The sequence below is a fragment of the Podarcis filfolensis genome, assembly GCF_964270895.1.
Source record: "Podarcis filfolensis genome assembly, chromosome: 17".
Lineage (NCBI taxonomy): Eukaryota > Metazoa > Chordata > Lepidosauria > Squamata > Lacertidae > Podarcis > Podarcis filfolensis.
In genome coordinates, this window is record NC_139621.1 from 4,897,701 (window position 1) to 4,911,136 (window position 13,436).

General features: G+C 41.7%; 1 protein-coding gene across 1 annotated transcript in view; it reads right to left on the reverse strand.

Annotated features, from left to right (window-relative positions):
- Positions 1-5,531, reverse strand: part of ITIH6 (inter-alpha-trypsin inhibitor heavy chain family member 6) — a 30,737-nt gene extending 25,206 nt beyond the window's left edge. The window contains 3 exon segments of the mRNA XM_083592915.1: positions 5,012-5,208; positions 5,211-5,222; positions 5,225-5,531. Coding sequence (XP_083449041.1) covers positions 5,012-5,208; positions 5,211-5,222; positions 5,225-5,267 — 252 coding nt within the window. The 5' untranslated portion in view covers positions 5,268-5,531.
- Positions 5,532-13,436: the final 7,905 nt, after the last annotated feature.

The following is a 13,436-nucleotide window of genomic DNA, read 5'->3' on the forward strand; positions in this document are numbered from 1 at the left end:
ACTGTGTGTACACCAGTTCTAGCCTGTTCTCAGCAGTCAATGCCTGCTGTAATTCCCTCTTTTGCACAAATCTTGGAGCCCCTTGGCCTCTCATTGGAATCTGCAAAACTTTAGGTTCTAGGGGTGTGCCAAAACGACCAGTTTGTGTGTTTTGACTCATTGGCTAATTGACAATTTCCTTCATATTTCTTCATCCTGTCTTCTGTATATTCCTAATTCATCTTGCCAGGTGTCTTCAAAGAGTCCATAAAAGTTATATTCCTACGCATCTGAAAGTCAGGCAAGCTTTGCCTTCTTTACCTCAGGGAATCCACTGAACTGCCTGCTTCCTTTCAGGTCATGCCATCCCCACCACAGGTGACATTTCCAGTTCTACCAACTTTGTTTTGCATTGCTCAGCCAGCCATTTCTTTCCAAACATGCAACTACTTTCCCCTTTGAAGATTGCAAGCTCAGGAAAAAGTGTTATGATCTCTGCCTACTGAAAACAAATAGCCGTTTATTCTGAGTGGAGATTCAGCTAGCATAGGCCTTGGGTTCCAGAATAAATCATGCATTTTCAAGAGTAAATATTTTGTTCTAATTTAAATTATTGTGACTCTTAATGGGACTCACACCCCATTTTAGCATCAACAATGTCTCCAGCTCACTTGCTCAGCCCACCTCCCCAAAGATCAAGGAAACAAAAGCTGACCACCTTGAAGGCAGGGCCTGTGGTTCTCCTGGGCTCAAGTTTGGCTCACCATCTCCAATTAAAAGACAACTGTTGAAGTGCCAAGAGTGGAGGAATGGCAGATGAAGATGATGGACTTTTCGGAGCTAGCCAACCTGACTGGAAGAGTCTGCGACCAGAAGGAGGAGGAATACCAGGAGGAATGGATGAAATTCAAAGACTATTTAGTTAAATATGCTAAGATAATTTAAATAGAAATACTTGCAAATACCAGATAGGTTTAGGATTTAAATATGTGATGTTATAGAACAATATGTTTAAAGTTAAAATGAAAAGAAAGAAAGACGTTGTCAGGGAATCAGGAGCAGGAGCACTGGGGAGAGAGGATTGGGAGAGCGAAGGGGAAGAATCCGAGGGCAGCGTAGGGGAGTATGACAGTGGCCCGAGAGATTCCATGAGCTTCTCCAGCGAATCGGAAGATTCCCAGAAGGGGGTGCCGATGGTCAGGGCAAGGGGGGTCCCAGGGGGGACGCACCAGGAACAAGGAGCCAGAGGGGAACCCCAAAGCAGCAGTGGAGGATCGGGACCAGTTTCCCCACCAGAGCGTAGTGGGGGGGAAGAGTCACATGTGTCCGGGCCAGCGTCTCCTCCAGAGAGGGAGTCAGGGGTGACCACGCCTCCATCGGAGAGTGGGGGAACGGAAGGGAGGTCAGTTGCAGCTAGCCCCCCCGAAGGGGGAAGCAGTGACAGCAGCAGTGAAACGGTCAGGAGGAAAGCTGCTGGCTGGGCGCGCGCGCCAAGTTCAAATGTGCAGGCGCGCGGAACAGCAGGAGACCCGGATGGGGAACCAGCTCCTAAAGCCCGCCGGAGGGAGGGAGAAACCTCAGGGGAATCAGCGGGAGAAGAGGCTAGAAAGGGCGGAACCCCGGCGGGCAGGCGGACCCAGAGGAGGAAGGAGCAGCGAAGAAGGTGGAGCAAGGCTAGGATCTTAAATTGGTGTCAAGGGGGCGGAGACTCAGACGGAGCATCAGTGGTCTGACAGTTGAGACGTGGGGCTGCGCGCTGCGGCTCTGGAAGTGAAACTGAACTTCAATAAAGACTTTTATACTTAACAACGAAGCAGCGTTGGTCCTCTGTGAGCTGGGACCTAGGGCAGCTCTGACAGACGTTAATTGATTAAGTAAATTTTATGAGAAATTTGTTTTGGAAAACTGTTACAATGATATACATTGGAATTCAGCAAGGGGGATTCAAGGAAGTCACATAACAATGTTATTAAGAGTGGAATAATTACAGTTAGGATTTATGTTTGTTTGTTTATAAATTTTGGAAAATCAATAAATTTTTTGGGGGGGAAATAAAAATAAAAGACAGCTGTTAAGTTGTGGGTGAACATATCAGACAACACAGCGATTCTTCAGACAGCTCTTGTTTATTCACAGGCCAGAACAGAACTGAGCTGAAGGGTTCAGCCAACCTGCTTTTATAGAGCTCAGCTACAACGCAACAGTAACAACTTTCTGTAACTATCCAATCACTGAACATCACTTTCAATTCCTTATTTGCATATGTGGACCTGAGTGAAAGCTACCTACAGTATCCCCCTGCTGGCCCAGGGTGAGAACTTCAGTACATAACAACAACCATGTAGCACAGTTGGATAAAAGCTCAGCTGAAGAGCTGCTGCTGAGAGTGGCTGAGATTGTAAGCCTGAAGGTAGGGACTGCTTTTTTCTTTGTTGACCTGTACGTAGTTCTGGGAATGTTTTCAGCTGAAAAGTGGTGCACAAATGCTTAAAATAATTTATCGATAGCTATCAATGTATTGTGACTACATAAGCCATAAGCCCCACTCAGCATGACTAGCAAACCCTCCAAGTATCTCGATTTTCCAGGGACAGTCCGGGAATTACAAAAGCCATCCTGGCTTCTAATTTGATCCTGGAATGTCCTTTTCCCCCCTGCCAGTGCTGCCACAGCCAAGCTCAGGGAGAAGGATGAGCCAGTGCTTGTCTCAAGTGGCAACAACCTCTCCATCGCTGCTGCTGCTGCTGGCCTCCTCCCTTGGGCAGCTTGTGACAGCTGCTGGAGAATGGGCAAAGAGGAGGAGGGTCTGCCACCACCGAGGCCCCAATCCCACTTGACATGCCGGCTAATGAGAGTGGGAAGAAGAAGAAGAAGAAGAAGAAGAAGAAGAAGAAGAAGAAGAAGAAGAAGAGGAGTAGTAGTAGTAGTAGTAGTAGTTTGGATTTGATATCCCACTTTATCACTACCCTGCAAGAAGATCAAACCTATCCATTCTTAAGGAAATCAGCCCTGAGTGCTCACTGGAAGGACAGATCAGATCCTGAAGCTGAGGCTCCAATACTTTGTCCACCTCATGAGAAGAGAAGACTCCCTGGAAAAGACCCTGAGGTTGGGAAAGGGCACAAGAAGAAGGGGACGACAGAGGACAAGATGGTTGGACAGTGTCCTCGAAGCTACCAGCATGAGTTTGACCAAACTGCAGGAGGCAGTGGAAGACAGGAGTGCCTGGCGTGCTCTGGTCCAGGGGGTCACAAAGAGTCGGACACGACTAAACGACTAAACAACAACAAAGGAGTCTCAAAGTGGCTCACAATCTCCTTTCCCTTCCTCCCCCACAACAAACACTCTGTGAGGTGAGTGGGGCTGAGAGACTTCAGAGAAGGGTGACTAGTCCAAGGTCTCCCAGCAGCTGCATTTGGAGGAGCAGGGAATCAAACCCAGTTCACCAGATTATGAGTCCACCACTCTTAACCACTACACCACACTGGCTCTCCACACTGGAAGGACATCAGGCAGGGATGAAACTCCTTAGTATTTTGATTTTTCATTTAGATACAAATCAAGTTATTTTTTAAAAACATGGGGGGTACTGTAAAATAAATTGAGACTTATTCATTAATCATAAATTATATTGACCTGATGTGTTTGTTTTGATGGGAACTTTATAGGTTGGTTATCTGTGTGGACATGCTGTCAACAGATTTTTTTTAAAGATTCAGCCACAGAGAAGATCTTGACAAGTTTCTTGTGCCAGAAATATTGTTTCCTGCTCTGTTTAGAACACAAAACCTTTTCCATATCTTCCTTGATTTTATGAAATAGGGTAAATCGCGTCATTCTAGGGCAGCACTGCCAAATCTACATGGATCTGAAAAATATCTATATTTTTAGTAACGTTTTATTTTTTCAAACAGTTTCTCTGTAGTTAGAAAGAGCTGAGGTGAAGAAGCATTAAAATTAACGTTGGAGGTCCAGTTAATTTAACCATGATTTTAAGAAGTAAAAAACAGCAGAAGATGTCAGATTAGAGGAGACAACTTTCCCTAATTTGTTTCATTGCAGGCACTGCTTCACGTGGTAAAAAATGTTCTAGGACACTAACCACTTTTTAATGCTTGTTCTCAAATCTTGCCATTCATGGGCTGCACCTGCTGTGGCTTTTGGTCTATCAAAGTTTGGATGGAAATAAGTCGCAGCTGCCATGGACTGGATTTGGACCAAGATATCGCACTGATGGTGACTGCCTGGAATTATGTAGCAAATAGGGACTCTGATTCCTCTCAGCTACAACAACGAAGTCCAGTACTAGAGGGCATGAGAAATACTTCAGACAGCACGTAGCTTCCCCCTTCTACAGCTGGTCAGAGCTAATGAGTTAATTTCTTAGCCTGAATAAACTGAAAACTAATATTCCTGGGTGGGAGGAAGAGATGGAAAATCAAGGCATCTCTGTATTCTGCTTGATGTCAAGATGGTACCGTTTTTGGTCCCATTAGATAAGGAACACAAAATAGGTGAGGGAATACCAGACTCCGTTGGAAGAAGAGTATGCAAGATTTTGAGTCATTCAGAACTCTTCATCTAGCAGAATGGAAATAAGCTGTTACCCAGCTTTGCAGTCTGTCTGTAGAGAAAGAGAGAGAGAGTGGACTCTTTATTCTGCCCAAGAAGGAGTTCTGTGTAACCCTAATGTTAGCATCCTACTTCACCAATACTTCCAACACAGATTCACCCACTTGTCTATTCTGCATTGCACAATCCTAGGCAATTTGATCCGAAAAGAGGACACTTCACTAGTGTTTCCTCCCCTCCCTTCTCCACCTTTTGGAACCCATTGATTTTTCAAAGGCAGGAGAAGAACTCAGGAATATTTCTATTCAACCTTTCCACTGCTCTTGAACTATTTGGCACTACTGCCTCCAGCTGACCTGACCGCTCAGTAGTCCTCTTAAAACAAAAACCAAAAAAACAAAAACAAACCAGTCAAGCATCATTTCACCCTTACATTTGTCTGGCTCCCAGCAGGACTTACCTCGTGAGAAGGTATGTGGATTTGAATAGGGTGCCCTGTGCTACATAAAGGTGACAGGATCAGGAAGAGAGAGAAAGAATATCCCAGGAGCTGCTCCATGGTGGTGGTGACTGGCATGAAAGTTCTGCCTCGTCTTTGCGGAAGGCTTTGTGGATGAGAACGCCTCCTTGGCATCCCTTTCGTTCGTGCTTTTAAAACTTAGGTTTCTTTTTTCTTTCTTTTTTTCATAAAAAGGACCTATAAATGTAGCATTCATCCTGATACAAGCCTTGATTGTCCATGCATCCAAGACTGGAGGGTGGCCAGTTTCACTCGCTACTCCATAAGATGAAATGAAAACAAAATATTCTGAAGAGCCCGTGTCCTGTTTTCAGCACTTGATGAGGGCTCTGGAAAAAAAATAAACAGACCACAAATATGCTGCGTAAATAGACGATGGGTCCAGATCGCCAAGGGGACAGAAGAAGGTCACTGCAAAATGACTAGCGTTGCTACTTGTACCTGCTGCAGTGTTCCTTGGCAGAGAAGAAACCAAAAATAGGTCAAAGCTTCCTAAACAGAGGAACAGAAAACTCCCCAGTTCATTGGATGTGTGGAAGGAAGGGAAATATTTCCTCAATGCATGAGTCTTAGCGAATTTACACAGTTCCTTTTGGTCCTCATCTAATCCTCTGATTTTTGAAAGAAGCACACCTCCCTCCTTGCAATGAAGCTAAAAACCCAAAATGCAAGAATGTTCCTCATCGCCTTTACCATTTATCTTAGCGTTGGAAGTCTTGGCAAGAAATATATATGAAAATACAGAAATTAGAGGAATTTGAGTAGGACAACGGAATTATAAACTAAGAGCTTTTGCTGTTGATGTGGTTCTAACCTTAGAAAATCCACTGGGAGAGTGTACCCAAAGCCCTGGAAACTATAACAAATTTTGAAAGCTTGGCAGGTTTCTATATCAACAAAGGAAAAATGAAGATTTTAACAAAAAATTAGATCCCCAAACCAAAGAAACAATAGAAGCCATATCGGAGATTTAAATAGTGAAGAAGGTAAAATACTTGGGAATATGGATTTCGACTACAAACTTAAATATTTTTCAGGATAACCATACCAAAACCTGGAATGAAATTTAAAAAGATATGGAGAGATGGGGAATAATGAACTTATGAACTTATCATTGCTGGGAAGAATATCAACAATCAAAATGAATGTCCTACCTAAAATGATGTTCCTCTTTCAAACAATACCAGTGATTAGCAACTATGCTTGCTTTAAAAAATGAAAAACAAATATGCTGAAATTCATATGGCAAGGGAAAAGGCCACATATTAAATTCAAAATTTTAACAGATACAAGAGGGGGGGGGGAATTCAGCCTTCCTGATCTAAAAATTTATTACGAGGCAGTATGACTAAGTTGGGTAAAAGACTGTATGGAATTAAAAAATACTAGCTTACTGGACTTGGAGGAATTTGACCTACGGTACTGCTGGCATGTGTATCTATATTATGACAAGGCTAGAGTACACAGATGGTTCTTAAAGCATATAATTAGAAGAAGTCTATTTTTGGTTTGGATTGGGTATAAGGACCAAACTGGCTATCACCCATGGAAGCAGCGTCAGTGAAGAAGATAAATATGAAAGGAAATTGAGGTACTTATAAAGATATTATAGAATTCAAAGAAGGCCAACCAATACTAAAAAAGAGAGAAGACATACAAGATTGGATCAATGACTGGTTTCAGTACCATCAAAGAAATGAGATATTTAAAAAGGATAAAGAAAAAGGATTTAGTAAGAAAAGTTCAGATAAGAAACCAGGATGAATACACCATAAGAAAGGAGTGGGAAAACTTTGGAGAATATTTAAAGAATTATAACAGTTATATAAATCTCCAAGTAGGACCAGAGTTATGAAGAGCAGCTAAATCAGTTAGAAGGTATGGAAGGATATGTAGCACAACTAAGAGTAAGAAGGAACCCATGGAGGGAAGTGCAGGGAAGTTGAACAATGTAGAAGGATAATGAAGAATAATGTGAAATGGGTGTACTAATTTATTGTAAAAGCATAAATATATATATTTTAAAACAACAACACCTAAATGCCTAAATTTCTACTGCCCACTGTGTGGGATAAACAATCATGTTGACTTGTACTGGTTAGATTATGGAATGAGGGCAGGGAGAAATAGAGGGAAACCCAGGACCCCCCACTTCTCTTGGTTCTTCATGAGCACTTTTGATTTCATACAGGTAACTCCTATTTTATACACATGTCCTAACATCCTTCTTTTGTTAGTGCTTGCAAATTTCACATAATTTGCCCACAAATACCTCTCTCTGTCTATCTCACATGCACATTTGCTGGATCAGAAGATGGCTGTCACCTATTGTTTTTATTCAAAGATGCACCACCCTATCATGGGGAGTAGCCATGGCCTCCATTACGTTTATTTCCTTAATCCGTTTAAAAAGCCACCTGCGTACTGGTTGCAATCAGCATATCTGTGGCTGTTCTTGCAGAACTCTGGATATTTAAATGTCTCTGTTATGTACTGAAGTTCTCACCCTGGGTCAGCAGGGGCATACTGTAGATAGTTTTTACTCAGGTCCACATATGCAAATAAGGGATTGAAAGTGACGTTCGGTGATTGGATAGTTACAGAAAGTTGTTACAGATACGTTGTACTGGAGCTCTATATAAGCAGGCTGGCTGAACCCTTCAGTTCAGTTCTGACCTGTGAATAAACAAGAGCTGTTTGGAGAATCACTGTGTCGTCTGCTATGTTCGCCCACAACTTAACAGTCTCTGCACAGGGGAACATGATCTCTGCTGCTCTGTCACTAAGTTTGGAAAGAGCCATCTTGCTCTGTAACCAGCTGAACATGAGGCAAGTTGTGTTGGTTGCTTTAAATGCAGAACATGTTGCTCTTCAAATATTGTTGGACTCCTGTTTCCATCAGCCCCAGCCAGCAGGCACAATGGTCCAAGATTATCTGTGTTAGGAGTCAAACAACTTCTGGAAAGCTGCAACTTCTCCATCCCTGCTTTAGATAGATTGTGTGGACACTTTTAAGAGTCACAGACAGCCGACCTGACTGGAAGAGTCCGCGACCAGAAGGAGGAGGTGTACCAGGAAGAATGGATGAAATTTAAAGACTACTTAGCTAAATATGTTGAGATAACTTAAGTGGAAAAGCTTGCAAATATTAGATAGGCTTAGGATTTAAATATGTAAGGGTAGGATTTAAGATGTTTAAAGCTAAATTAGAAAGAATGAAAGATGTTAAGTGATTAAGTTAATTTTTTTTTGAGAAAATTGATTTTGGAAAACCGTTAAAATGATATACAGTGAAATTCAACCAGGGGGATTGGAGGAAGTCACTTAACAATGTTATTAAGATTGATTTAATTACAATTAGGATGTATGTTTGTTTGTTTGTTCGTCTTAATTTTTTTTGGAAAATTAATAAAAAAAATTTGGGGGGGGAAAGAGTCGCAGACAGGCAGATCTGATGATGGATAATAATTTGCTAGGATGCTTTCCGGTTTGAGGGCCATTGATATGAATGGCAGCTGCACAAGAACACAGTAGCACTTGTTGAGAGGAACAACTATAGAAAGCTGCTTTAGACCAAGTCAGAGCACTGGCACTTCCAGATGAGTATTGTCTAAACTGACTGGCAAAGGCTCTCTGGGCTTTCAGATAGGGCTTTTCCCCAGCCCTGCTTGGAGATGCCAGGAGCTGAATCTGGGACCTTCTGCATGCAAAACACATGCTCTGCTACTGAGCTACAGCCATTCCTCAATTTCAACAAGGCTTGCACAAGAGAAATCCCTGGTAGGTTGTTCATCATTTTAATTGGTGAGATGGGGTGCCATTTGCATTTTTCGGCTTAGGAATTGCAATTCTTGGGCCAGCCCTGGCCAAACTGCAAACAATTTAAGAGGTTCACAAGCAACATGAGAAGTGCCTTCGTCTGCATGCAGTGCCTTAAAAGAAAATGTGATGAAAATGTTTTATAGATAGTATATTACCCCCGTCAAATCGGCTAAAATGTATGGTAAGCAATAAATATTGGAAATGTAAAGAAAAAGAAGGAACTTTTTATCATATGTGGTGGGAATGTAAAAAGGTGAAAAACTTCCGGGAAATAATATATAATAAGATGAAAAAAATGTTAAAATATACATTCATTAAAAAACCAGAAGCATTTTTACTAGGCATTGTAGGGGAGGATATAAATAGAAATTACTGTAAGCTGTTTTTGTATGCAATGACGGCCGCAAGAATACTATTGGCACAAAAATGGAAGCAAGAAGAATTACCGACAAAAGAAGATTGGAGGATGAAACTGATGGACTATGCAGAACTAGATAAACTAACGGGAAGAATTCGAAACCGGCGGGACCAGAGATTCACGGAAGATTGGTGTAAATTTACGGATTATATGAGAAGTAATTGTGATGATCAGATTACATTTGTAGGTTTGCAGGAAGTTTTGTAAGGGGAATAATCTGAATTATTGCATTATTGAACGAAAAGGATAATAATAGTTATGATAATTAAAGGCAATATGAATTTAAGAAATGCAGAAGAAATTATAAAAATGGGAGATCTGCAGAGGCACTGATGGAAGTCCAGAAAGATTGTATAAGAGGTGAAATTTTGTGGAATGTTTGTTAATTAATATGCTTTAAAATGAATAAAAATTATATAAAAAAAAGAGAAGTGCCTTCGTCATATCAAAAGTCCCCAGGTAATTATCTATACTAAAGTTTATTTAGCATAAATGGATGGAAAAAGGTTCTACTAATATATTTCTGCTGCACTTCCTTCTTCAGGCAACCCAACAAAGTCATATTTTAAGCAATGGACTCTATGAACAAGCTCAATTTAAATGAATTGAGATTGGGCAAAAGCAGGAGGTGGTCTAGATGCCCTGTGGGTAACTTTTATCCAACTGCCCTGCATAAGAAATTATGACTTGGAATAACTCGATAAATATAGACCTGGAAAAAAAGACTGACAGATCTCTTTGATCTTGCAAGGCTAAAGGGAAATATATTATTGCCATCATAATCAACAGAATAATCTTTAAGATTTGCAGTTCCAAAAGCAACAGTGTGGGCAAACTACTGGAAAGTGGTTGTTTTTTTAATTAGAATATGCTGGCAAAGTGTTGGTGTTTGCTGCTTGGACGGAGGAGAATAAACCTGCACTGTGTCCACTGGGAACTCTGGCTTGATTCCATGGGCCAGCCTATTTCTATCCCATCCCAGTTCCTAGAGGTGCTAACTACTGAACAGGAACAGCACAGAAGAAATGCTGTGTTTTGCAGAGCTGGTGTAGCATAACATTAGTGACCAAGGGCAGAACCAGATGTCACAAGAAACATCTCTTTCTCTCTGTTTTTCTCAGAACTGTTGCTTCCTCACTAGGGTGATTTACTGAATTTAGCGTTACTGATTTAGTGTTACCTGAAAGCAGAGTTTAAACGGTGATTCCACATAGAATACAGCATTGTATTAACTGGAAGTCCCCGTCCCCATTTTGAAAACTTGCTTTGAGGTGCAGGCTTAGTGATATCACATGAAGTAGCCAAACAGTGCTGTTCCATAGAAGGCATCTCCAAGAAAGTACCAGAACTAGCCTTATCAGGACCTTGACCCTGCAGGGAAGCTTGTAAATGCAGTTTCACAGCAGATTAACCTAGTGCTGCTTTAGTGATGTCATAGGCAATATTTTGTCTTGCAAAATTTTATCTATTTGCTCAACATGGTTGTTTTCCTGTTCATGAAATTGGTTGGATACCTGTTTCATTTCTGTGAGCTCTCTATTGACAGCCACATTTGGCAAAAACTAAGCAGTAAATTTAAATTTGCTTAACGAGGTGCTGTAAGACCTTAGGCAGGGATTGCAATGCCTGGAGTTTTTTGTGGAGAGAGGTGCTAATTTGAAAGAGCCCCCACTCAAAAGGAGCCTCCATTGCCAACAATTTTAGACCAGACAAGCTGATAAAAACGAGGAAAAAATATTGCAACTAATTATTTATTAAGCGAAAAAGTGACAAAATGTATAAACGTAGTGGGACTGCGAATGAAAGAATATAATAAAGCAATGGATTTTGCCTTCTCTGTATTGAGGATGAATGGCAGTGACCCTTCTGAAGTTGTGTTAAAGCACCATTCTGCTATCCCAAAATGTATTTTGCTTTCCACATCTGAAACAGTGACTCCTTATTCCAGAGCCACTACCTTCTGATCTTTCTGCCAAAGGCCATATCCTTCTCTGGCCTGAGCCTGTTGAAGCTGATGTGGCTGGAAAGGGAATAGGCTTGGGCTGCCAGTGACGGGCCTAACACAAAAAGTCAGAACACAATTCCCGTGGGCTGACTCCAACCCGTATTGTGTGTCTTTTAAAAAAACAACAACACCCTTACAAAAAAATTTAATTGTATCCTTTAGCAGTAATACTACCCTATTGGAATAAGTTGCACACGAATCCTACAGTTGTTCAGTTCCAGTAGTGTCAGGAATAAACAGCCACGACTAACCAATGATTTGTACCTCTGCTAAGGAATGCCAAAGCCTATTTAACTGGGAGGTTTGCAGTTTGGTGTGTATAACCTGGATCCTGCCATAGAGAGACTGGGGAGACAAATTACTCACTGGAAAAAGTTTTATATAGAATGGAAGAGTTTACATCTGTTTGAATTTTAGTAACCTTTTTAGTGCCAGTCAGGGTTCACTACCTATTTCATACAGAGACACTAAAAAAACACGTTTTTTGTGGGGTTTTAAAAATAGATATAATCAATAACAACAAAGAGTCTTGTGCATCTTAAAGACTGATAACACATTTATTATGGCCTAAGGTTTCATGGATTAACATAGCTACTTCTCTGGAAATTTTAATAACTGTAGTATGTAATGTATAACAGCATAATAATGAAAACTTCTCGAAAGAACCTACAAACAGCATACGTTTTCTTTTCTTTTTTTCCTTTTTTCAAAAAAATTTTTTTTTGGGTTTTCACAACATTATAAACAAACAAACACATAAAACAAACAAACATAAATCATAACCTTATTAAAAATTACACTTATTAACATTGTTAAGTGACTTCCTTGCTTCCCCTCGGTTGAATTTCATTGCATGTCCTTTTAACGGTTTTCCAAATCATAGTTCTTAAAATAATTTAACTTAAACATTAACATCCTTAGAGCTTCACATTATGAACTTAAACATATTAATTCATCACTTAACTTAAATAAAATCCTAAGCCAATTAAGTATCTGCAAGCTGTTTTCAGCAAACAGCATACGTTTTCTGTTCTGCTGCACACAGGGCCAGCCTGAGACATTTTGGCACCTGAGGCAAGACGTGCCACCGACGCTTCCCTCCAACGCCACAGATCTGGGCCCACAGCCCAGTGAGATGAGATGCCTCAGGTCGCCTCATTGGTGCACCAGCCATACTAGAGCAGAAAACTACCTTAGGGGCTCAAATTTCTGTGGCACCAGTGGTGTGCGGTCAGTGGACTTGGCTAGCCCCTAAATGTTCCCCTGGTTCCATCCTTCTCAAAGCCTGGGAAGCTTCTGCCTGGCTTAGGGAAGGAGGCATGATGCTCATGCGCACACTTGTCTTCTCTCTGCATCGCCCTCGCAAGCTGGTGCCTCTGGCCCTAAGGGTTTCCCTACAAAACATTTCGGTGCACACTACCGAGTGGCACCCTATGTGACGCCAAAGTTTGGCGCCTCCCGCCTTCCATCCTACATCATAGTTGCGGCGCCCCCAAGGCATAGATGTCAACCTTTCCCTTTTCTTACAAGGAATCCTATTCGGAATAAGGGAATTTCCCTTAAAAAAAGGAAAAAGTTGACAGCTATGCCCCAAGGGTCTGCGCCCAGCGCAACCAAACTGGCCATGCTCCCCTAAATCTGCCTCTGCAGGGCAGAGCACATGGCACACATTTCTAGCCACTTTCCACCCATCAGAATTTGCCGCCTGAGGCAGCAGCCTTACTCAGCCTCATGGTAGGGCTGGCCTTGGTTGCCTTTACAGAGGCTGTGTATAAATTCCTGTTTACTCTGCATCCAGTGCGCTCCCACCACTGGTTTGGGAAGTGGTGCACACACGTCAGCCACAGTTCCTATGTATCCTGTATCTATGCTGCCATTTATTATGAAACGTTGAGTTTTGATGCATCCCCGCCCTCCCAACCAGCTTTGATGCAAACTGAGGAAAAAATGACCTAGCTGCATTTTAAGTGGGGTGATTTGTATCCATCCGTAAAGAACTGCTGTGGGGACAGGGAAAAGAGTGCCCCTTCTGGCAAAATAGGGAGCCTTTTCCCCACCTCCAAGCCAGTGCTGTCCTTTCAGATTATGAAGTTTATTAAGGGAAATATTCAGTTCCTTGC